Source organism: Podarcis filfolensis, assembly GCF_964270895.1.
Source record: "Podarcis filfolensis genome assembly, chromosome: 1".
In the NCBI taxonomy this organism is placed as follows: Eukaryota; Metazoa; Chordata; class Lepidosauria; order Squamata; family Lacertidae; genus Podarcis; species Podarcis filfolensis.
The window spans coordinates 114,503,024-114,525,251 of record NC_139604.1 but is presented as its reverse complement, the minus strand read 5'-3'; the positions used below and the strand labels follow the sequence as shown (position 1 = coordinate 114,525,251).

At 41.8% G+C, this 22,228-nt stretch overlaps 3 protein-coding genes across 8 annotated transcripts in view; 1 reads left to right on the top strand and 2 right to left on the bottom strand.

Moving 5' to 3' along the window:
* The window catches only part of BTBD7 (BTB domain containing 7), a 75,660-nt gene extending 69,769 nt beyond the window's left edge, over positions 1–5,891 (top strand). For 3 of the 4 annotated variants that reach the window (XM_083611348.1, XM_083611349.1, XM_083611350.1), the window contains one exon: positions 395–5,891. In XM_083611348.1, the coding sequence (XP_083467474.1) occupies positions 395–1,210 (816 nt within the window). In that variant the 3' untranslated portion in view covers positions 1,211–5,891. The remainder of the gene's footprint in view (positions 1–394) is intronic. The other variant, XR_014547499.1, reaches the window with a different exon arrangement.
* GOLGA5 (golgin A5) overlaps positions 1–22,228 on the bottom strand; it is a 496,232-nt gene that overhangs the window by 208,751 nt on the left and 265,253 nt on the right. The window lies entirely within an intron of this gene.
* Positions 8,648–22,224, bottom strand: UBR7 (ubiquitin protein ligase E3 component n-recognin 7). Of its 3 annotated transcripts, none has more exons than XM_083618103.1 (11): positions 21,987–22,224; positions 19,610–19,743; positions 18,549–18,609; positions 16,137–16,232; positions 15,273–15,326; positions 14,221–14,326; positions 13,226–13,398; positions 12,087–12,218; positions 11,050–11,212; positions 10,238–10,299; positions 8,648–9,796 (listed from the first exon to the last, which is right to left on the bottom strand). In XM_083618103.1, exons 1-11 carry the CDS (start codon positions 22,167–22,169, stop codon positions 9,704–9,706), a joined length of 1,257 nt encoding a protein of 418 aa, XP_083474229.1. In that variant the 5' UTR covers positions 22,170–22,224; the 3' UTR covers positions 8,648–9,703. The 3 variants fall into 3 exon arrangements, with proteins under 3 accessions (XP_083474229.1, XP_083474230.1, XP_083474231.1); XM_083618104.1 differs by having other exon boundaries at positions 12,087–12,215; XM_083618105.1 differs by having other exon boundaries at positions 13,226–13,368.

Here is a 22,228-nt window from a genome sequence, read left to right as displayed (position 1 = left end):
CTCTGGGCAATCTCCCCCCAAAAAAAATGTTTGTTGCAGTTCCATAAAATAGGGAGTCTCCTTATACATGGGTGTGTGTTATACACGGGGAAATACAGTAAATAAAATAGAACTCCTTTTGTAGTTGGAAATGCCCTTTAACCCATCTGTTTATGCTGATAGTACAAAAAACCCATGTAAGTGTGTGTGTATGTGTGTGTGTGTGTGTGTGTGTGTGTGTGTGTGTGTGTGTTTAAGGGAGCATGTTCTCTTAACATGTAGCTGTGGCCTGTGGCAAGCTTGGACTTTCTTAAGCTGAAATAGTTCTGGGGGAGGCGAAAGTATGTTGCTTATAGCTGGAACACAGGGGAATAAATAGCACAAGTAGAAATGGGTGTTCTCTTCTCTTTTCCAGGGTACTCAACCTGTGCTCAATGAACTGATGCCAGATATCGCGATGGGTGTGTCGACAATGTCTCTGAAGGACAGGAGGCTGCCAGAGCTCACTGCTGACACAGAACTGAGCCAGCCTGTTCTGGAGGTTGGGCCAGGAGCAGCCCAGCACATTTCATGCCTTCAGACAAGGCACATGCACAGTTCCCGGAAAAAACATTCAGTTGAACAAAAACTGGATTCGAGAGAGAATCCGCAGGAATACCCAGATTTCTACGATTTCTCCAACGCTGCATGCAGACCGTCTACTCCTGCCCCCAGCAGGCACACTCCTTCACCTTCTCAAGGTATCTATTTTGGCCCAGATTTGTACAGCCACAATAAAGCATCACCCAGCGGCTTAAAGGCCACCCACTTACCTAACCACATCTCTCCAAAAAAGCTTGAAGACTCTCGGAGGGAGTATGCACTTTCTCAAGAAGGGCATCCGCATAGACAAAAGAATGAACCGATACACCTCGATGTCTTAGAACAACCTCCCCAGCGGTTGGACTTGGCATTGGCTGCCCAAGAGAATGCTGGAAATGGCCCAGTTCATGCAAGGGGGCGAACAAAAATAGAAACTGACTTAACCTATGGGTTAACCTCTGGCCGGCCTTCTCTGCCTGCATACAGCTCAGAGATCCATGAAGAGCAGTCCGGCCGGAGGCTGGCAGACCTCGAGCCCTTGGAGCATGAAGCACAGAGAAATGTGGATTTGGAAAGGGAAGAGGCAGTAAGCAGAGGAAGGAGGTCTCCCAGCAAACCAGACTTCCTGTACAAAAAATCTGCCCTCTGAAAACCACCTCCACTTCTTCTCTGTGCCTAAGAGTCATGAAATATCCAGTCTTTGCCACCTCTGGCCTGACTTTGGTTGGGCAAGTTCATTTATTGCCAGCTGCCACATCACTTTTTTAATTATTATTTTTGTACATACATGGCTTCCTTAGAGATGGCATGCTACCAGTTTGTTTGGAATGCTGCGCCAGAGTTTGTGTCCGGAACAGATTTTGTTAAGGCTCTTAAAAAGAAAAAAATAGCTGGCACCTTTAACAAAAAATGAAAGGTAGCCTTTTGCACCTGTACATTAATTTTATTTAGTTTTTGTACTAGTATGTTAAAACTTGCTGTTATATTTAAAGGACAATGTTCATGCTCTCTTGGGTGGCTTTTAAAAAAAGAATTCACCTTCCGGCTTCCTGTGCGCATTGGGTTTGCGCATTGAGATATGTATTTTCTTATCAAATGGTGACAATGTCTGTCTTTATTTTTGAATGACTATAGGAATTCCAAAGAACAGCACATCTAAGTAACTGCTCTGGTTCAGTCTCAAGCCTTCCTGGTCTACCACTAGTGCAAGAATCCAGCCTAATACGTTTGTTCTGTTTACCAAGTCCATGGCAGCTGGCCTTCATCTTGATGTAGCAAGCCCTCACTGATGTTTGTGGCCAAGGTTTTCTGTGGAAGTGAGGAGTATAACTCTCTTTGGGTTCCTTGAAATCTTCTCTCTCTTTCTCTCTCTCTCTCTCTCTCTCTCTCTCTCTCTCTCTCTTGCAGGCGTTGGGGGCTGACATAACACCTCTGAGAAGCACTTAGTTAACTCCTTTTGTTGGAATACACCTGGTACTGCAAATTGTGACAGTACTGTAAACACTCTCATCAATTTTTCCTTTGAGTAAGGATATGCAGGTATGGGAAGGTTTTGTACCAACCCAGGACAGTGAGAAGATGCTGCATAACACCTGACTTTGGTGTTAACGCTCCATCTCCTTAGAGGAATCTGCCTGTCTCCAGTAGAGGCACCCGAAGGAGTGCTTTCTGCCTTCTTTCTTCCACCTGTGATTAAGCAACCAAGGGCTTCAACCTTAGTGATGTCACTGAGGGCTCCTGGACCCCGTGAGTCTCTTGCTTTGTGGACGGAAATCACAAATTGAAGAGGAACGCCTAAGGCTTAAATTAGCTGTAAGCAATTTAGCACTTAATTTCTTCATCCCAACCTCTTCCGCGTGCGCGCGTTTGGTTTTGTCTTTTTAAAAAGACTCTGGGGACTCCGTGCTTTTATGAACACAAAGTAAAGAGACGGGGCCGATTGCTTAGAAACACCCATTGCTGCTAATGATGGCCATTTGGGCTGTCAGCAGTTGTATGCACCCACCATTTCTTTTCTCATGCAAGTATTGGGGAAAGCCCCAGTGCTGCTGTGTGGCATCTCCTAATACAGGCCTGATAGGGTGGCCAGCTCTAAAATGCAGATCTTCCATCACCAGAAGACCTCAGTCAGAATATTAACTAAAGGCTGTTCTAACCTTAAATCTGACTCTTGATTTTAGATACTTGACGCTGTTTTAAATGTACACTTTTTCAATGTTTAATCATACTTTTGTTTTCAGCTCTAAAAAGAGTACCAGCTCCTGCCTTTCAGTTGCTGTGTCCTATTTCTTTTAGGGGGCAAACACTGTTAAAGCAAACAGAAGTTCTGGATCCTTGATGGATAGTGTGTATGAGTGAGAGAGTATCTTGTCCAGAATTTTCACACTACATTAACTTTGCTACAATGGTGCAAATGCATAAAGCATAAAGTCTTCTATCCTCTGCCTTTTTAATTTTGAGGACAAGGGAAGATGAGAATCTACTATATCATCTTGTATAGTGCTTTTTAGCTGTCTTTCATGGTATAGGAGAAGTTTGTGAGACTGGCTTTGCCTTCCAGAGAATTTTGGGACAAGACTTACCTTTGATCCACCTACTCATGCACACCGAATATATCTTTAAACCCACTCTTCCAAACAAGAGCACACAGAAACGTCCATATTCTAGGTTTTAGATATTCTGTTATTTCAAGTAGGTCATTTTGTCCATGTCTGAAACAGAGCCTGTTTGCTTCAGTACGTTAGTAGTGTAATGTGTGCCTAGCTCTGTCTGTGAGTTACCCGAGGGGTAAATTCTTGATCTCAATAGTGGCTATAGAGTTGGCTGAAGTAATCCACCCAGGTTTAGTTTACACATGGTTTTTACTGTGGAATAAGCTTTGTGAGAAGCTATTTAGGTGCATATTGGCTCCCAGCGAACAAAACGTACCGCTTTTGAAGTCAGGTAGTTGCCATTTCAGACCATGGGACGGCGTTCTAGATGAAAGCAAATCCTGGTAAGAGCCAGAATTTTGTAACATACCTTAAGATAACAGAGTTATTTATACAATGTAAAACAACTTGCATTAAATCAGAAAGAGGAGTGCAAATGTTCCCAGAGAAATTTTTCAGATGGCAAGAAACTGGCTTCTTTACCTCTGTGGCTTTAATTAAGAACTTGCTGTTTCTAATGTGTCAACAAAACTCTTCTCGGATTCTTTGGCTTATTAAACTAGATCCGTTTCCCAGCAGTGGTCAGATTGGGTTTGATCAGTTTGGTGCAGTTTTAGCAGGACCACTGGGTAGCTCATTTATTCATCCAGTGTCATTCAACTCCTCTTGCACTTCCTTAGGAAAAGGCGTATTTTGATATCTATATTTTGTAAACGGCATATGAGCAACTGGCCAACTAAAGCCAAACTTTAATATCCATGATTTGATTGAGCGGGAGTCGCCAACCTGGCGACATTGGGCACCGTGTTGCCCACAAAGGCTTTCATTTGTGCCCCTGGGCTGGTTCCCCAGACTCCAAGCTTTCTTTTTTTTAAAGAGGCAAGTCTCTAGTTATGGGGCAAAATGTGCTGGTACCTTCTAAGTGATTTCTGTGAAATGAAAGTGAATGTGACGTGACCACCTTGTATATTTTTCTTGACACTGACAAATGCTCCCTCTTATTAGACAGCAACAGTACCAGTGCACGTGTGATTAGTAGTGTGATCTCCCTGATCAGGGCATAGCTGACTGTGGTAGGCATAAGGTTGTCAGGGTGCTTGTCTAATTTTGTGTTCTGCCATGACCCCCACCTTAGGAGGCACTTTGTGACTCGAGCCACCAGCACTCTCCCAAAATTTGAAGTGACCCCCCTGTTCCAAAAAGGAACAGTGCAATGCAACGGTTTTGTCTGGGTGTTAACTTGGCCCGGCAACAAATTGATCAAACATGTATTGTGCCATAATTGAAATTAGTTTTACAATCTGCTGGGCAGATGATTTACTCAGAACTTCAACCGCTTGGTCCCTTTGTCCTCCAAAAAATCAGGACTCATGAGCAAATCCCAGCTATTCAGTGTTTCAGTAATTGACAACTATGCTGTGTGTTTGGCATCTTCAATGCACAATACAGTTTTAGCAGCTTAAATAAATAATCTTTTGTTTGCATGAAGCACTTCTGAATACCTTTTAGGAAATTCCAAGTATTCAGTAACCATACAGCTGTGGCTTTGAAAGAGAAATAATTGCTTACTGAACAATTAGTAAACCAATGAAAGATGCTTCAGTATGGAAATTTAAAACTATAATCTTAGCTATTTCAGCTGCAACAGAAGAGTCGTGTCCAAAACTGGTTTGGTATCCATCCTGCTAGGAAAAACTGTGTGTTCTAATCCATGATTGGGAACTAGAAGTGTGTGTGTGCATGTGCGCACACAAACACATTGTGTTTCCATGCATCTACCTTGCGTGGGTTGTTCTCTTTTTTTAAACTTCCAGAGGTTGCAAAGGGCTGTGTGGGTTGGGAAGTGACAAGGGTTCTCCTGCCAGGAGAAGGAAGTGGAAAAACCACCATGTAGACATGCCACTTTGTATCCCAGCCAATGTGTTTACAATAAGTCTTCTGAAAGTATACTGTTAAGAGTTAATTCTTCAGTTATCCTTGTTGTCCTGTAAGACTACCGTACAGTGACCATTTACGTATCATGTTTTAATTCCTGTCTTTGATCTCTTTTTTTCTGCCTTTAAAAAGAGAGAAAATGAAGAGACTGGCTCTTGCTTGTTATTCCAAACCATATTTTCATCTCTTATGTAACTTATTTTGAAATGGGCTATGGATGGAACAATTCTAGCTTCTCCCAATGACTGTGCTTTTAAATGGTGGAGGGGCTGTGTGTGGAATGCTAGAGGAAGCTGGAGGGGGAGGGGATGCTGTTTCCGTACATGTTTGTATTTCTGGAAGGTGTTAAGTGTCCATGATGTTGCGTTGTTTTGTGCTGTTACTGGTATAAAGTCAAGTGCCTTCAATACTAAAGGCTCAGAAATTTTCTTACAACAACTTCATGTCCTATGCAAGTGTTTTTTCTACAACCTGCATAACCAGTACTTTGTAAAACTTGTTTACGCTTCAATTGTACATATTGGTTTTTTAAGAAAATATAGTATTTTTATTTAGGTACCTCTAGAATTGAATTCTAGTCTTGTGTGATGCATTGTAAAACAATACATTTCTCTTTTGAGTACCATTACAGTTGTAAAAAGGTTTTCACTGGTTCTATTTTTCTACTGTTGCTGAGAAGCATGTTAACACTGACTTTATCCTACATATAGTTGGCATTTCAAATAAATGGCTTGTCTAGAAAAATCCTGTGTGAAATTTATTTGATTCAGTCACGATAAAAGACAACTTCTGCATGCAGCATGCTAACGTATAGTAACATTTTTTCCTCCTGTCTGAGACGAAAACACATTACTGTGCACAGCTGCCAAGCATACTCCTTCCGACTATATTAATTTCCTGTCTTGAAAGAAGTACCAACTTGTCAATAAAATCTCAAGTCTACAAGGCAATAACTTTTATTAGGAACTAAAATGTTGCAAAGTAGCTTTGGAACTCTTCTTCAGGTTAGGTATAAAAAAGAAACAAAGGGGTAGGCAGGAAAATTAGAAAAGACTGGATAGGATAGGAATACAGTTTATAAAAGATGGAATACAGGAGGTGCTTTGCAGAATTAGACTGGTAGATACAATACAGATGTTGGTGGCAGGGAAAAGATTGGTATATAAAAGGAGAATTCCTGGATGCCAAGGTTCCAGTTTGGGGCAAGTACTCTTTGGTGAGAGAATCCCAGCAAACGAAAGTGTGGAAGTCTATGTTGTTAGCCCTTTAAAATATGCCCTTGTGAGTTCCAAAAGTTCCCTCTTCCCTTAGCATAGAAAAAGACCACACATTTGGTAGGTTAAAAATGGTTTACTTACAAACGTTCCGAAGGTCAGGTTTATGTGATTTTTCTATGCATCAGTCATAAAACACAGGCAGTAAAACTTGGCTTAGTTACAGTGGTGAAAGTTTCTAGGTGACTGGTATAGGAACACAAGAAAGTCTTGTTAGAGCCATGGGGTGCAAGCTTGGAGGAATCAGCCCAGACCTCTTTGCACTGAGCTGCTCAGGCAGACTGAGGTACAATAGGCTTGATTACTCCCAAGGTGAGCAGGAGTGACCTAAGCCTGGCAGGACAGCTTACTCTATGGCATTAACCACTTCATTCATTAATGAGACTTGAAATATGTTGGTTATCTGAGGCTGGTTAACCCACAGGTTTCAGGTTATGCCAAAGTTTGCTCTGTAGTTGGATACATTTTACTTGATTCCAATAAGGCTGTTACTCTGCTGTATCTTTTTGATTCCCCCCCCCCCAACTAATGAACTAGCATGGCTACATCAATTGATTTAACAATATCCTTAAGCCCAATTACTATTGGATATGCATGTATAACCTACACTGAAAGTGTGTTGGGCTCTGTCTTCAGCCTCAGTAACAAGACTGGATAAGAGCCACCTGCAGCTTAATCCTGCCAAGACTGGAAGGATGGAGTTATACCCCCTCTGAAGCAGCAAGTATGTAGCTTGGGGGCAGTTCTGGATTCATTGCTGTTGCTCAAGGCCCAAGTAAGCCTGGTAGAGTGGAATGCCTTCTGTCAGTTCCATCTGGTGGGCCCAGCCTTACTTCTGTTGTCTAGGCTCTGGTAACCTAGTTGTACATGTGCTATACATGGGGTGACTTTTGAAGGTTCAGCATCTGCAGGTGGTGCCGAATTCAGCAGCCAGATTGTTGACCTGGGTAGGACAGTCAGTCCATATAACACCAATTCTAGCACAACTACACTGGTTGCGTATCAGTTTCCAAAATGCTGGTTTTGACCTGCAAAGCCTGATGTGGCTGAGGACCACCTCTTCCCCACATGAACCAACCCAAACCCTGTGAGTATTGTGTATTAAATACTTAGTATATCAATTTTCTCACTACCTCCTACAGTGCTTTTCAAAATGCAAAACCACAATCTGTGTCAAACTAGACGGATCTGACTCATGTATTGCACTACTTCCCTTGTTGACAGCAATGTGGTTGGGTACAGATGTGCATCCAATGACCCTTTGCTGAACAGACGTTATTTATTTCATTTAGCACATCATAGATAGGTAGTGTAACAGCTTCAAGATTAAAATCAACTACAATGCAAGTTACCCATGTAGTCCTGAGTTTTGGCTGAGGGAATATGCAAAACAACACACTGGCACCCTGGTTATTATTAACATTCTGTTGGGAGCCATCCAGAGTGGCTGAGGAAGCCCAACCAGATAGGCGGGGTTTTATTATTATTATTGTTATTATTGTTGTTGTTATTATTAAACCAGGATGTGTGCTGTCCATTGAAAACATTATGGTTACATGCCAGTGGAAAGGCAAGGCTGCATCTAAAAATGAGCAAGGCCACAGCAATTCCACTATCACTAGCATGTACCCCATTCTCCTACTTAACAGTCCTTTGAATTCTCTCACAATGCAGCCTGGTCACCCCAAGCAAACTGCTCTAGTATGGGCATATTACCCCACCCCACTGTTGCCTCCCTTCTTTGAGCATAGACATTCCAACAGCGTGCTTGGGCAAGGGAATCTTCACAGGTATCCATGGAAGGTTGTTGCCTACATATTTGGAAGGGGGGAGGGTTAATCCTTTTCTCCGCATCTGCCATGCTTCCTGCAGCAGCTACTATTGGGGGGGGGGGGTGGCAGAGCCAAGTGAGGGAAGCCACAAGCCACATGCAAAGAGAAGTGACGTTGGCATTAAACTAGCTGATACAGTAATAGCATACTAACACTGATGAGACTAGAAGCGTGGCTATCAAACACTTGCTTGCTCTGCCATAAGCAAATCTTGCATTATGTCTCTAGGAGCCCATAATCTCTAGAGCAAGCCTACCATTATCTTGCTTCAAACCAGACTGAGTAGGAACTACCCTCTTCGGGCTGCTGGAACGAAAATGAGGCAACTCTGAGCAAACCACATTTACAAAAGTTTTTGAACAGACACAATCATTCCAAAATTTAGCAACATCACTAATGACAACCAACTGCTTTATTGAGATTAAAAAAACCAAATGGTGGCTGAAGAAGACATCGCTTTAAGGGTTCTGAATACACACATTTAAGATTTGCTTGAATAATTAGATCATTAAGTTGAGCACTAATAAGAAAACTGCTTCTGAACATTGGTTTTAACATTATTTACAAAATTCTTGCCTTGGTTTTATTATCTAAAATTATTACAAAAAGATCACAAGTTCATTATTTTACAGGTGGGTAAATACCTTTGTAGGCTACCCCTCTGAAACATATACAAACTAGAACAATTACATTATATAAGCTTCCAAACCAGTGATTCCTTGCAGTCTAAAAAGTACAATGATAACCTAGTAGCATCCTGCAGCAACCAATGTATTTACATTCTGTGGGGGCAGGAAATTAACATTTACAGTAATTTCATTGTAAAAAGCTGCTATACAGTAGGAGTTATCAAGGAAATATTATCTAGAATTTGCATGTGTCAGTCTGTTCATTTCAAAGTTTAGCTAGAATTTGTACTTCATTCAACGAGAGGTTCATTAATCCATTCTGATCCTGTATTCACTCTCTCAAACAAGCAAAATGTCTACAGAACATGATTTGTACTAGAAATTAATAAGAGGGTGTACTTAAATTGAACAGGTATGAATTCTTATTTTAAAAACAGATCTGCATGAAAAAGGGGTACCCTGATTAAAAACATTGTTCTGTAAACTTCGGTCAGTGATCTAGGTTTTTCTTTTAACCAATTGAAGAATCATTCATCACCTACAGCTGTTTAGAAGGCTTGTTAATCTTTTTCTAAGTATATACCTTTGGACACTAACCCCATCCCCAATTTCGTCAACGCAAATTAATTGGCATTTTTATGAAACCATGATCTTGTTAATTTTCAGCACAGCTGAAATTAGAGCACATGTTTAAGCTGTAAAGCAGCAAGCATTGCCTTATAGGACAAAAGCCAAGATGAACAGGTAGTTGAATTAAATCAGAAGGGAGGGAAGAATGAAAAGGGGTAGCAAAAAACTTGTCCTTCGATTTCCAGGCCAGTCTAGCTACAGTAGTACTGCATCCGGTCTGTTCTCCTCCTCTTCCGAGACTGAAATTCTTCAAAAAACTGCTGAATGTCTTCTCTCTTAACAACCTGGTGGCAAGTAAAAGTTGGTGGAAGCAAATAATGGAACTGACACATTTTAAATGTAAGTTAAGGCCTGGATGAAAAGCATGGTGGTCGCTAATAGGGCAGAAATCAAGGCATTTTATCTGGGATGCTAAACAAGGTTTTGAAAGTCAAACTACTAAAGGTCATTTTGAGACATTACACTTTAAAATGAATTATTGAGTCTGTTCTGAAAAATGGCTTAATTCCTCCTAAGGGCTCATGATAGCTAATACACAAATTCCTCTTACCTCCATTAACATCCTTAAAACAATTCTATGAGGAAGATATGGCCCAAGGTCACCAGTGAGCTGAGAAACTGAGGACCTAAGCCTAAAAGCCTTATTACCTTCCAATCCTGTTACAACCGAGTTTGATTAATCTGTAAATCAACAAAAGAGAATCGCTATGGAGTTATATACTTACTGTTCCGTCATTCGCAAATCTTCTCAAATAGTCTGTCAGTTCTGTTTTCAAGTCATTGTATTCTGGATTTTAAAAAAATACTGTGTTACTGTAGTTGTGAATTTACTTAATGGATTGTTTTTCTTCCATTTAGCTGACTAACTGCAACCAAATATGGTCCAAGACTCATACTGCTCCTCTACTCCCCGCTCCTCTGGTCTGCTTTTTTGCTCAACATATCAACTTAGTTTAGCGTGGATTTTCCATTCAAGGGAAGTAACAGTACCAATCTATTGAGCATTGGCCAGACTACACAGAGTACTGTGTTCAGTTCCGTGCACCACAATTTAAGGAGGATATTGACAAGATGGAACACGTGCAGAGAAGGGCAAGCAAGATGATCAAGGGTCTGGAATACCAAGCCTTATGATGGAGCAAGTTTCCTTTCTCCTGCTCCAGAGGGTAGGATTTGAACCACGGATTCAAGTTAAAATAAAGAAGATTCCAACTCAACATCTGGAAGAACGTTCTGACGTTAAGAGCTGTTCAGCAGTGGAACAGACTACCTCAAAAAGTGGTGGATTCTCCTTCCTTGGAGGTTTTTAAGCAGAGGTTGGATGGCCATCTGTCATGGATGCTTCAGCTGAGATTCCAGTATTGAATGAGGTTGGACTAGATGACCCTGGGGCTCCCTTCAACACTATGATTCTATGACCAGCATTCTGAAACCAAGCTGCTGCATTCTGCACAACATTCTGCCTAAGCATCCCCCAACCTGGTGCCCTCCCACCAGCTGCTCATTGGGTAAAAAGTATAAAAGCTCCATCACTTACCACTGATTAGCTCCACCTGCTGGACTCTATTCATGCTACTAAGTGTGTCCATTAAAGGATCTCTTCTGTCTGCTTCCTGGTCACTTGTCCCTTTATTCTCATAGGCTAAGACTGTATCACATTCCTCTGTTAGAAATGGGACTTCCAGGTCACAATACATTTTCTAAAAAACAAAAGTTTATTTTAAATACAGAAATGAATTGATCACCTTGGCCTCTTCTCCCTCAACTGGCACCTCAGGGCAGCCATTCTATGAATGGGCTACAAAGGAAGCAGGGCTCACTCTATCCCCTCTGCTATGACAGTCCAGCTCCATTTCTTTTACTCTTCCCTTCCTGACCCGTTTATGCAAGACACTCTGGGAGCCTCTGGTGTACAAATGCAATCAATCAATAATAGACACTTCCCTTCTTGGGGGGGGGGGGGTTACTAAGTTTTACTCAGACTAGACCCACTGAAATTCATGAACCTAAATTAGTTATGCTCAAACTTATTTGACTACCACCTTAAATATTTCCAAATGCCTCAAAGGAAGAGGTAACAATGTGCAGCTGGAGCCTGCAAATTTCAACGCAAGCGAACAAAAGGTGGAAGTGACAAATGGAGCCAGGCAAGGAAACCTAGGTAATGGGATACAAGGCCAGCAAACATATCTTTTGCAAAGCCAGCAAACATATCCACACAGGATTAAGAATTAAAGGGCAAGAACAGCGGTAGAAGAGGAAAAGCAAAAATGGGACATTTCTCCTCTACTTCCTCTTCCCCCATGTATGCATAGAGCTTTGAAATTTGATGACTAGAAAAGGGACTCCAATTGTGAATCAAATGAATAGACAAATTACAAGCAAGCATCACTCTTTTTTGTAACCTGCCCGATACAATTCATTATATTTTTTCAGACAAAAACAGAAGTCTCGCAGGTTTACGCTTTCCCACTCCTTCCATTTTTATTCAGCCACTTGCAAGTTCACAGGTGAACTGCATTCTAGATAGCTCTAAAGCAAACATGAAAATTGAAGATTTTCAAAAATACATACCATACATTCTTTGCAGGTGCACAATTTGCTTCGCCAGTTGTGTGGCCAAAAGCTGGCCCTGTTCTTCTGTACGTACTGCTTGGCTTTAAGTTCTTGGAATCTGCAGGTGGATTCTTCTTTCTTAACTGTCTGCTGCAAAATGAAAGGTCAGTTTCTCTTCCATATCCATAGGTGTTATTCATTCTAGCCTGTGCACTTCTTAGCTTTCTGCAAAGTTATTACAAAACTGCGATCTGGTAGCAGTAAGATGATACTAATGCCATAACTAAAAAATGGAATATGCACATGAGGCTCAGACTTGAATTGAGGTCTAAGGAACCAGGAAAGCAAGCAGAGTAGCAAATACCTCACCAAGCCTAACTCCATTTATTCCTCCTGAGGTTCCCAAAATACCTTCACGTTCTTCCTAGACATTGTATTGAAAAAAACCTCATCTGGCTAAATCTTGCAAAAAGAGGAGCTCACAGTTCTTGTTTTCTCAGCCAAAAAATACACAAACACTGTAGTACCGGAAATAATCCTTCTAATACTTGCTTTCTGACTCTACAGGCACATTTGACATGAATCTTTCTGTTCATTTCAGTCCCACTTGTGAAGGTATCCAACTAAGTTCTACTCAGAGAAGACCCATTAAAATTAACAGACCCATGTTAGTTACTTCCATCAATTTCAGTGGGTCTACGAACACTGGATATAATATATAATTATTTTGAGTCTGGGGTTCCTGTTACATTTCCTAGTTACACATGCAGCTACTGGTGTCAGGCAGTTCCCATATGGCTTGGACACTAGGGTGCTCATACACACAAAACGGTGTGTTTGTCTGGCAGGTAATTAGCTGAATTACATGAATTTACATGCTTCACAAAGAGTTACATGCTCACGCAGTTTTGACACAAACTTTTCTCCTCAAAATTGCCTTTGTAAGGGTAAAACAGGCCAATTTTTCAGAGCTGTAGGAAGACCTGTCCCTTAACAGAAAGTCAATGTGTGAAGCATTTTATTCCGTTTTTATTCTATTTTATATATTTTATCTTTGTAATAACCAGCTAGACAAAATAAATAAATAACAATTATTCTCTTGCTCTGAGCAGAAAGATTTTGACCATAAACCACAAAAGAATAAATGCAAAGCTTACCTCAGAACACTCAGAGGCAGAGCTGGTGGATGGCTCATTATTGTGTGCTGCTTTTTCTTCTTCGGTCTTTATTTGATTATCTATACCATTTTCTTTTTTTATTTCTTCAGTTTCTTCAACATTCAACACAACTTCATCTTCAGCTGCAGGAGTAACTTTGGTCACAGTGTGAACTGCAAAAGACAGACACCCACACCTAATATTGGCATGCCTGCGCTACAATATGTTATTTCATTCTCAAAAACCTGAAACGTTATTTCTGTCTCGGTAGTGGCGCCCTCCCTGTGGAATACCCTCCCGTCAGATGTCAAGGAGATAAAGAACTATACAACTTTTAGAAGATTTCTGAAGGCAGCCCTGTATCTGGAAGTTTTTAATGTTTCATGCTTTATTATGTTTTATATATTATGTAAGCTGCCCAGAGTGGCTAGGGAAACCCAGTCAGATGGGCAGGGTATAAATAATAAAATTATTAATTTTTATTTTTATTAAATATCAAAATGGCTACCCACAACAAAAGGTCAGGTGATACAAATACACTGTGCCTAACATTAAGAAATCTCAAAGCGCAAGAGGACAATTCAATCAGCCAAAATTAAGACTGCTGCAACCTAAACAAGTCGAAGTTGCGGTAATTTTAATGAAACTAAGATGGGTTAAGAGAAGAAGAAGAAGAGTTTGGATTTGATATCCCGCCTTTCACTCCCCTTCAGGAGTCTCAAAGCGGCTAACATTCTCCTTTCCCTTCCTCCCCCACAACAAACACTCTGTGAGGTGAGTGGGGCTGAGAGACTTCAGAGAAGTGTGACTGGCCCAAGGTCACCCAGCAGCTGCATGTGGAGGAGCGGAGACGCGAACCCGGTTCCCCAGATTACGAGACTACCGCTCTTAACCACTACACCACACTGGCTCAATCCAAAAACTTGCATTAGCAAGGCTGAGCTGCTGCTCCAGGTTAAAAATATTAGCACAACAGCTGCCTTTATTCTTCTCACCTGCTATCTCTGAGGCATATGCCCACAGGAAAGGGCAACGATCCATGCAAGCCTGACACACCATTTCGTGAAAGTCCCCACTATCTGGAGGGATTGCACCAAGATGCTAGAGGTGGAAATGAGAACACACGGGAAACACAAACACAAATTATTCTTCAACAAAATGGGAAACCAGTGATCCTCAAGCACTGGAACACATCTTTTTTCTTCTTTACACTCTAAACTAGGTACGAACAGACCCCAGACTTATGGAATCTTTAGAAGTTGGTGTTTTATTAGAAATGAAGTTGGATACAAAATAATTCATAGGAGTGAACTGGTGGCATTCATCTGTCTCAGAAAAGAATGGAGGAGTGCGCTTCTGGGGGGTGAAGTCAAACTGTTAGGAGAGTTGTAGCACTCCAAATTAAGTAACAGGGTGTCTCTGAGCACAGAGTGGCTGGGGAAACCCAGCCAGATGGGCAGGGGTATAAATAATAAATTATTATTATGTTATGTTCAGCTCAGGACTTTGTTTTAATACCAACTGAGTTCAGAGTCCTTTCACACAAAAATCCACTCCTAATTTTCCCCTGGGAGGGATGGGGGAGAAAGAAGAGCTTAGCTTAGAATCCAGAAATTCAGCAATCTAATTAGAAACTGAGAATAAAATACTCCTTCATATTTAATGTAGAGAGCATCCCTAATCTTACCTCTGCCTATGGCATACAGTGTGACCCAGGCATTTGTGTAAATGAAGGGTTAACTTTATTTTACAATCTTTCATCCTTACTAGAACATGTAATGCCTAAACTTCATCTAAACATTGCCTATTCCAATAAGGAGGAGATTTAACTATCCAACTGTAAACAGTTTTAAGTGTATAGGTTTGCAACATAAACTCAATTATTCCAGAGTATTGCTTGAGGGATCTATGCAATTATTTTGAATTAAGGAGGCTGAGGAAGCGAGCCCAGTCCAAGTTAGAAAATCTGGTCTGACAGGTTAAATTTATCACTTTAACATTTCCAACCCTTTCCATTTAATGAAGTGATTTTATTACATGGGCTTACCCTTCCATGAAACCAGTCTTCACAAACTATGCACTGGATCATTTCATCTGGAATCTAAAAATAGAGCCAAAATATTACAAAATTATCTTTGTCAGGCTACCTTTGAAGATGGTTCAACGAGTGCAAAATGGTGCTGTAATTTGCTTATTGAGAAGCTTGAGATAGCAATCTCCTCAATCACCTATATTAAAACATCTGCCCTGCCTGCAGATTCATTTCCATGGTTTTAACTTTTAAAGCCTTAAATTGTTACATTTTCTAATACAGTGGTACCTCGGGTTACAGACGCTTCAGGTTACAGGCTCCACTAACCCAGAAATAGTACCTCGGTTTAAGAACTTTGCTTCAGGATGAGAACAGAAATCACGCAGTGGCAGTACAGCGGCAGCAGAAGGCCCCATTAGCTAAAGTGGTATGTCAGGTTAAGAACAGTTTCAGGTTAAGAACGGACCTCCAGAACGAATTAAGTTCTTAACCCGAGGTACCACTTTAGTGAACTCCATAATTTAACTAAACACCACGTGAGTAATACTTATTTTGTCTGTTTTCAATCTTCCAACATTTAGCTATAATGGATGGTTCCAAGTTCCAGCATTATGAAAAGTCAATTTCGCACTGGGTTAGCCTAGAGAACACGATGAAATTCCCTGCATAAAAAATACCCTGATGTTGCCAGTTTGTGCAATTTCTTGCGTCATGGCACATTATCAGTAGCACTGTACATATTGCGGAGCTTTATTTTCCACCAACTACCTCTGACAAACATCTCTTTTTGCTTATTTTAAAACATAGTAAAGTTACTAAAACTTACTAGAAACGCACGCATATAAAAATATTTGCATGTACAAGACGTCAGCATCTTACCTCATCATCAGGATCTGGGTAAGGTCTTTTACAAACACAATATAATCCAAAGAAGTTATCGTTATATTTATTTGCTGGATTCACCATTGCCTTCTCCTAGAAATAAGTTAGGACATATGTCTTAAACAAAATACAAGAGGAAAACAAATACTCTAGAAATAAAAACCGTTAAATCATGGTGTGTATCTTACTTTTAGCCATCCCAGAAAGCTAAACTTTGCTATTATGTCCAGGCATATTAAATGCATATCACATGTCCCTTACTGAATCTCACTTCAAGCCTGAAAAATTTATATACTCTATAAACCTTTGAGATTTTGGAAGGGAAAGAAATTGAGGTAATCAGAAGAGAAAGAGGATGAACTGTTTTTTTCCTTGAAGGTATAGTCAAATAAAAGAAAAAGAATAGAGTTCCCTCAATTGAAGTTAATGGAGACTCAATGTGCCCATCTGACTCAGATGCCATCTCTGGATTGCAAGCTGTGTCCTACATTAAAAAGCATACTCATATTTCTCCAAGTACTTGAGTCCAGCAGGTTAATAAAAAGCACATTAATATCATGTTTACAGACAACAGTGTACACACTAGGGATGGGCAATATTTGATTTTTAACATCACAATATATCATCAGCTAAATATCACTGTATCTCGATATATCCCAACATATATTGGCGATGGTGGAGGACCTTGTTGGAAAATGGTTCCGCCCAACCTCCCTGCAGCAGCAGAGGGTGCGCTACGCTTCCCCACAGCAGCCAAGGGCCTTGACGAGATTCCCTGCTGCGGTGGAGGGCCTTAAAATGTAAAGAAGTAGTAGTTTTAATAAAAATATTAAATACACTTCCATATAATTTTCAACTAATTCAAGTGATTTACTACTCAGGTTGAATCTGCTTCCCCACTCAGAGGTCTAAGTGGAATCTATGCATGTGTAAGGCCCACAGAGTTCAACTGAACTTACTTCTACTTTCCTGGGAGTACGCCTCATTGAATTCAGTAGGGCTTGCTTGTGAGTAGACACACATGAGCTTGCACTAGTTACTGAAAAACACCCTCCCCATCATTCTCCCATTTCAGCACAAGGCAGCCAGCTAAATCTTCTCCCCTCTATCCCCACCCCCCACACAGAAGGAAATCCTCAAAAGCTCTCATCCCACCAATCTCTTTTTATCAATGGGAGGGAGGGCAAGCAAGCAAAAAGACAGTTTCCTTTAAATAAAAAAACCCCTTCCTTTTTGATATGGAGGAAAGTTATTTAAGGGGGAACCAACAACATAAACACCACCAAAAAATAAAAATGAAAACTCTTCGGGGGGGGGGGGAGTGTGAGGAAAGAAAGATGTGCTTTCCAGTTTTGTTTACTTTCTTTTGTGTATTTTGCAGCTGGATCTTTGATTGCTGGATCTTCATTGCCTAGCCATAGGTGGTCCCTCCTAGATTGTTAGCAGGCTCTGCATAATTAGCTGAGCCCTAAGTGGAAAGATCCGGGTGGAGCTGTGGGTTAAACCACTGTGCCACATGGGCTTGCCGATTGAAATGTCAGCAGTTTGAATCCCCGGGATGGGGTGAGCTCCCATTGTTTAGTCCCAGCTCCTGCCAACCTAGCAATTCGAAAGCACGCAGTGCAAGGATAAATAGGTACCGCTCTTGCGGGAAGGTAAATGGTGTGCACTGCTCTGGTTTCGCCAGAAGCGGCTTAGTCATGCTGGCCACATGACCCAGAAAAACTGTCTGTGGAAGCGGACAAACGCTGGCTCCTTCGGCCTGTAAAGCGAGATGAGCACCGCAACCCCCGAGTTGTTCGCAACTAGACTTAATTGTCAGAGGTCCCTTTACCTTTAAGTGGAAAGATACCTGTGAAGGTGAAAGAGTTTGCTGGTTTGTGTGAGAGCTTATCATTTAGGAGGGAGGAGGGAGAGAGCAAACATAGCTGAAGAGTTGGTGCCAGCAAATTATCTGCAAAGTATCTGTAAAGTATCTGTTCAGCTGAGCTACCCCCTGGGAAGCTGTTAAGTCTCCACCTTTTGCCTTGTTGAAACACATATCACAATGTTATTTCAATACACTGTATTCAAGAATATGGCGATTTATAGCACAGCCCTAGTACACACCATTTTTATAAGCCAGCAAATGAAATCTGCATTTCCATGCGGTCAATCCAGATGCGAAGGGGCATCTGGATGTGGGTCCACATCTGCAATGAACTGACCCATGAAGGTCACTAGACACTAAATAAAGCTAGTCTGGGCCAACAGCTATTAAGAACTTTGCAAATTTCATTTCAATCTCACTTTTGAAATGCATGCTTGTGAGAGGGAGGAGAAAAGAAATTACAAGTAAAAGTTCTCACACTAAAGAAACAAGAGTTTAGCTACAATTACACTCCAAAAAGGAAACAGAATTATACTTACTGGAAATAGTTTGCATTGCAAATTTTTGAATTTGCTGTTTCCACAATCACAGCGGAAGTTTCTAAGAGGAAAAAAAGAGCCAGAGTTCCGACAGGGCTTTTTTTAGTTTTAGGAACATCAGTTATATCTCAGGAAAGTTAACTGTATTAATAAATGGATGAAAAATCCCTACTTCTGACCAGGATCATTCAACCACACCCAAAAAGGTTTTTATCAAAGCAGACATTTGATTTACAAATTTGATGATTATTATACTATCATGAACAAGAACATGTCATTTTGGTGAGCCCATAGCACTACTTATTTTGGTTGTCTCATTGGAGGCTAATAAACAAACAGCTGCAGCCAAAGGTTTTTCTTTTAAACCTAACATATCCAATAGTTTTCTATGTCTGCTAAACCTCAGTAACATTTTTCTCGCAATTACAATCCTGAGTTTCAAAGCATTCTTGTATACATTGGCAGAGGAAGAGGAGTGTGGGGGAGTGCACTGCCTCCGGCAGCACGATCCCAGTGGGGTGCCATCGCAGCTGCCCCCCCCACCCGTGCTGGGCCCCACAGGGGGCATGCCACGCCCCCAGGACACGCCCCAGCCATGCCCCCACCTGCTCTCCGCCACTGATTGTATAAAAGAGTTACAGTGGCAACAAAATGGCAATTCTAGTTTAATAATAATAATAATAAATTTTATTTATACCCTGCCCTCCCCAGCCAAGACCGGGCTCAGGGCGGCTAACAACCAATAATATAAACAAGTTGATTGAAATACAACTTAAAAACAAGATTAAAATAATTAAAACATTAAAATGCAGCCTGCATTTAGTTTAGCTGCATTAATGTTGTACAGTAGAGGAAACAAATTTGATTTTCGGTATTACTATTGCTGGCAACCCTGAGATCACTGGATGGAATAACTGATTTTAGAAGGTTTTAACTGTAACTGTTCTTTAAAAAAATTAAACTGATTTATAATGTTCTGGTTTTTAAAACTGTAGATCTGTTTGTCACCCTGGGCTCCTTCAGGGTGTGGGATATAAATTCAATCAATCCATCAATGTTACCTTTTTGTATACAGCTCAAATAACTTGTGGGTGCCATGACATTCATAACTGCATGCTAGACAGATCCCTGCTGGTTCTTCTCCTGGCGGCGTGCACGTACTGCAGGCATACAAGGCTTGCCTCTTTACAGCTCCCTGGAAAAGAGACAGCAGCATAAAAATGGAGATGTTAGGGAATGCCAGTCTGGGAATTTGAAGTTGAGCAAAATTGAATTTGTGTACAGAAACCAAATCCAGCTTTCATTTTCAAAGGAGATTCCATAATGGCTCCCATGTTCTCAAGCAGCTGTATCCTACAACTTAGGACTGATTATTCCAGATTCAGCCAACAATATGTGTCCACATTAGAAATTGCACTTAGGCAGCTAAAATAACTGGCAGCCAGAAAATGCTGTATACTCCATGCCAAGTTTGTTTCTGAAAATGGAACAAAAGGACCAGGGTGTTACATGGTGTTGTATAAGTGCACTGCAGTATAAATAAGCTTCCAAATAATCCCATATTTTCATTATCTAGATAACAAGCTGCTGATGGGAGGGGGAAGTCAGACAAAGTAAGAGGAAAGGGACAAAATTGCCCTTGCCTAAGCAACAATAGGAGGCAACCATCATTCACTGCTGTTTTACACAATTCTTCCTTGTTTCACAGGCAATGTATAAGCAGTGTATTTTGATATTTCAGGGTTTTCTTCCCTAATGAACAAGGTACAGTGGTGCCTCGCAAGACGAAAAGAATCCGTTCCGCGAGTCTCTTGTCTTGCGGTTTTTTCGTCTTGCGAAGCAAGCCCATTAGCGGCTTAGCGCTATTTGCGGACTTAGCGGATCAGCTGATAAGCGGCTTAGCGGCTTGGGAAAAAGGGAGGGGAAAGGAAAAAAACCCGGCAGGAACTCGCAAGACATTTTCGTCTTGCGAAGCAAGCCCATAGGAAATTCGTTTTGCGAAGCACCTCCAAAACGGCAAACCCTTTCGTCTAGCGGGTTTTCCGTCTTGCGAGGCATTCGTCTTGCGGGGCACCACTGTATATAAAGAGTACCATGTACAGATGAGGATCGCTGTCCAGTGTATTTCTGTACCCCTTAGGTGTATGAACCTTGTTGTTGTTGTTTAGTCTTTTAGTTGTGTCCAACTCTTCATGACCCCATGGACCAGAGCACGCCAGGCATGAACCTTAGTCTAAATCATAGTCTATGAACCTTAGTCTAAAGCTATCCCAGTTTATTTTCAAACATACCAAGACACCCACACACCCTCCTCCTTGCTTCAGCTATTGCAAGACGGCTTGAGGTTACTGCAAGATACTACCAAGATATGTGACGCCTAACTTTTTTCCAGGAGCATGCCAATATGAGGAAAAACAAGAGATGCAGCCAGATGATCAACAAGCTTCAGAATGATCATCACTGGCCAGAATACACTCCTGGAGCAGTGAGAACGGAGTTACGTCAAAATTGTAGCAAAAAGGGAGCAGGCAAAAGGGGGCATTTGTGCGCGCAACCCTAGAGTCAGTCACGACTGGCCCTGTTGGGCAGGGGTACCTTTACCTTTATTGTAATCTTTTAGAAGACATTAGTAAGATTCCAGTGACCGTTCCATGCCCTTCATTTCGTTTAACCACACTAAAGTCTGAGCACCATGGGACCACAAGAACAAACCAAAGTATGGAGAAAAGATCCCCCGTAATTGGTCGCCCTGCAAGAAACTATTGCTCCGCAAGACCTTTTTTCGGGTGTAAAAGCCTAGCTACCTTTTCCATATACGCTCTTTGACTTTATAATCCAAGCACATCTGTTAACAGAGTCCTATCCCACCCACCTTTCCAAACAGGGTTTTAAAAAGAACAAGCAAAACTAACAAAAGCACGAGGTCAGCTGAAGAGAAAAACACCAAGACGTTCGGCCGCTGCTGAATGGAGCTCGGCCGCCGCGTTGCCATCTTGTTGACCACTGCGGATGTGTTTCTATGGATGGTTTTTAAAAAAATTGCATTATAGGGTTTGCGCTGCACTTGCGAGGCTCTTGTTTATTGTTTGTTAGCCACTTTGGGATTCATTTGAGCAGAAAGTCCATGAATCTTTAGTAGGCTGAGCAGAGTGGCTGGGGAAACCCAGCCAGATGGGCGGAGTATAAAACAACAAAATAAATAATAATAATATGATGATGATGATGAAGGAGCGGGGTTACTTCAAATAATGACTAACAAAATAAAGAGGAGCGCCCGCCCGAGCCCGGGCATTCCTCTTTCTTTCTGCCCCCGCTTCCCCTCGCCCCCCAACCACCTCAGCCGCCCCTCCTTTCCCCCCCCAAGCCCCTCAGGGGCCGCCAAAGGAAGCCCCACCTGGCGGGGCCCCGCCCCCCTCTCCTCGCCCCCGCGGGGCTCACCTGAGAGTAGCTGCAGCGCTCGTGGTCACTCCCGCCCAGCACGGCGCGCGCCTCCTTCTCGAGCTCCTCGCTCTCGGCCAGCACCTCGGCTAGCGACACCACGGGCTCCTCCGCGCTCCTCTCGCCTTCTTCGCCCTCATCGCCAGGTAGGCCGGCGCCAGACGCCGCCGTCTCTTTCTCCATCCTCAACCAACGCACGCAGCTCCCTTTCCCTCCCTGGTCGGTGAAGGGGAGGAGGAGGA

Excerpts from the sequence above, each read along its gene's own strand:
- UBR7 (XM_083618103.1), bottom strand. The coding sequence starts at position 22,169 with ATGGAGAAAGAGACGGCGGCGTCTGGCGCCGGCCTACCTGGCGATGAG. Across the intron at positions 14,327-15,272 it reads AAGACTGGTTTCATGGAAGG|CATCTTGGTGCAATCCCTCC; the intron begins GTAAGCCCATGT and ends TTCCACCTCTAG. Across the intron at positions 10,300-11,049 it reads GCAGGTGGAGCTAATCAGTG|AATACAATGACTTGAAAACA; the intron begins GTAAGTGATGGA and ends TTTAAAATCCAG.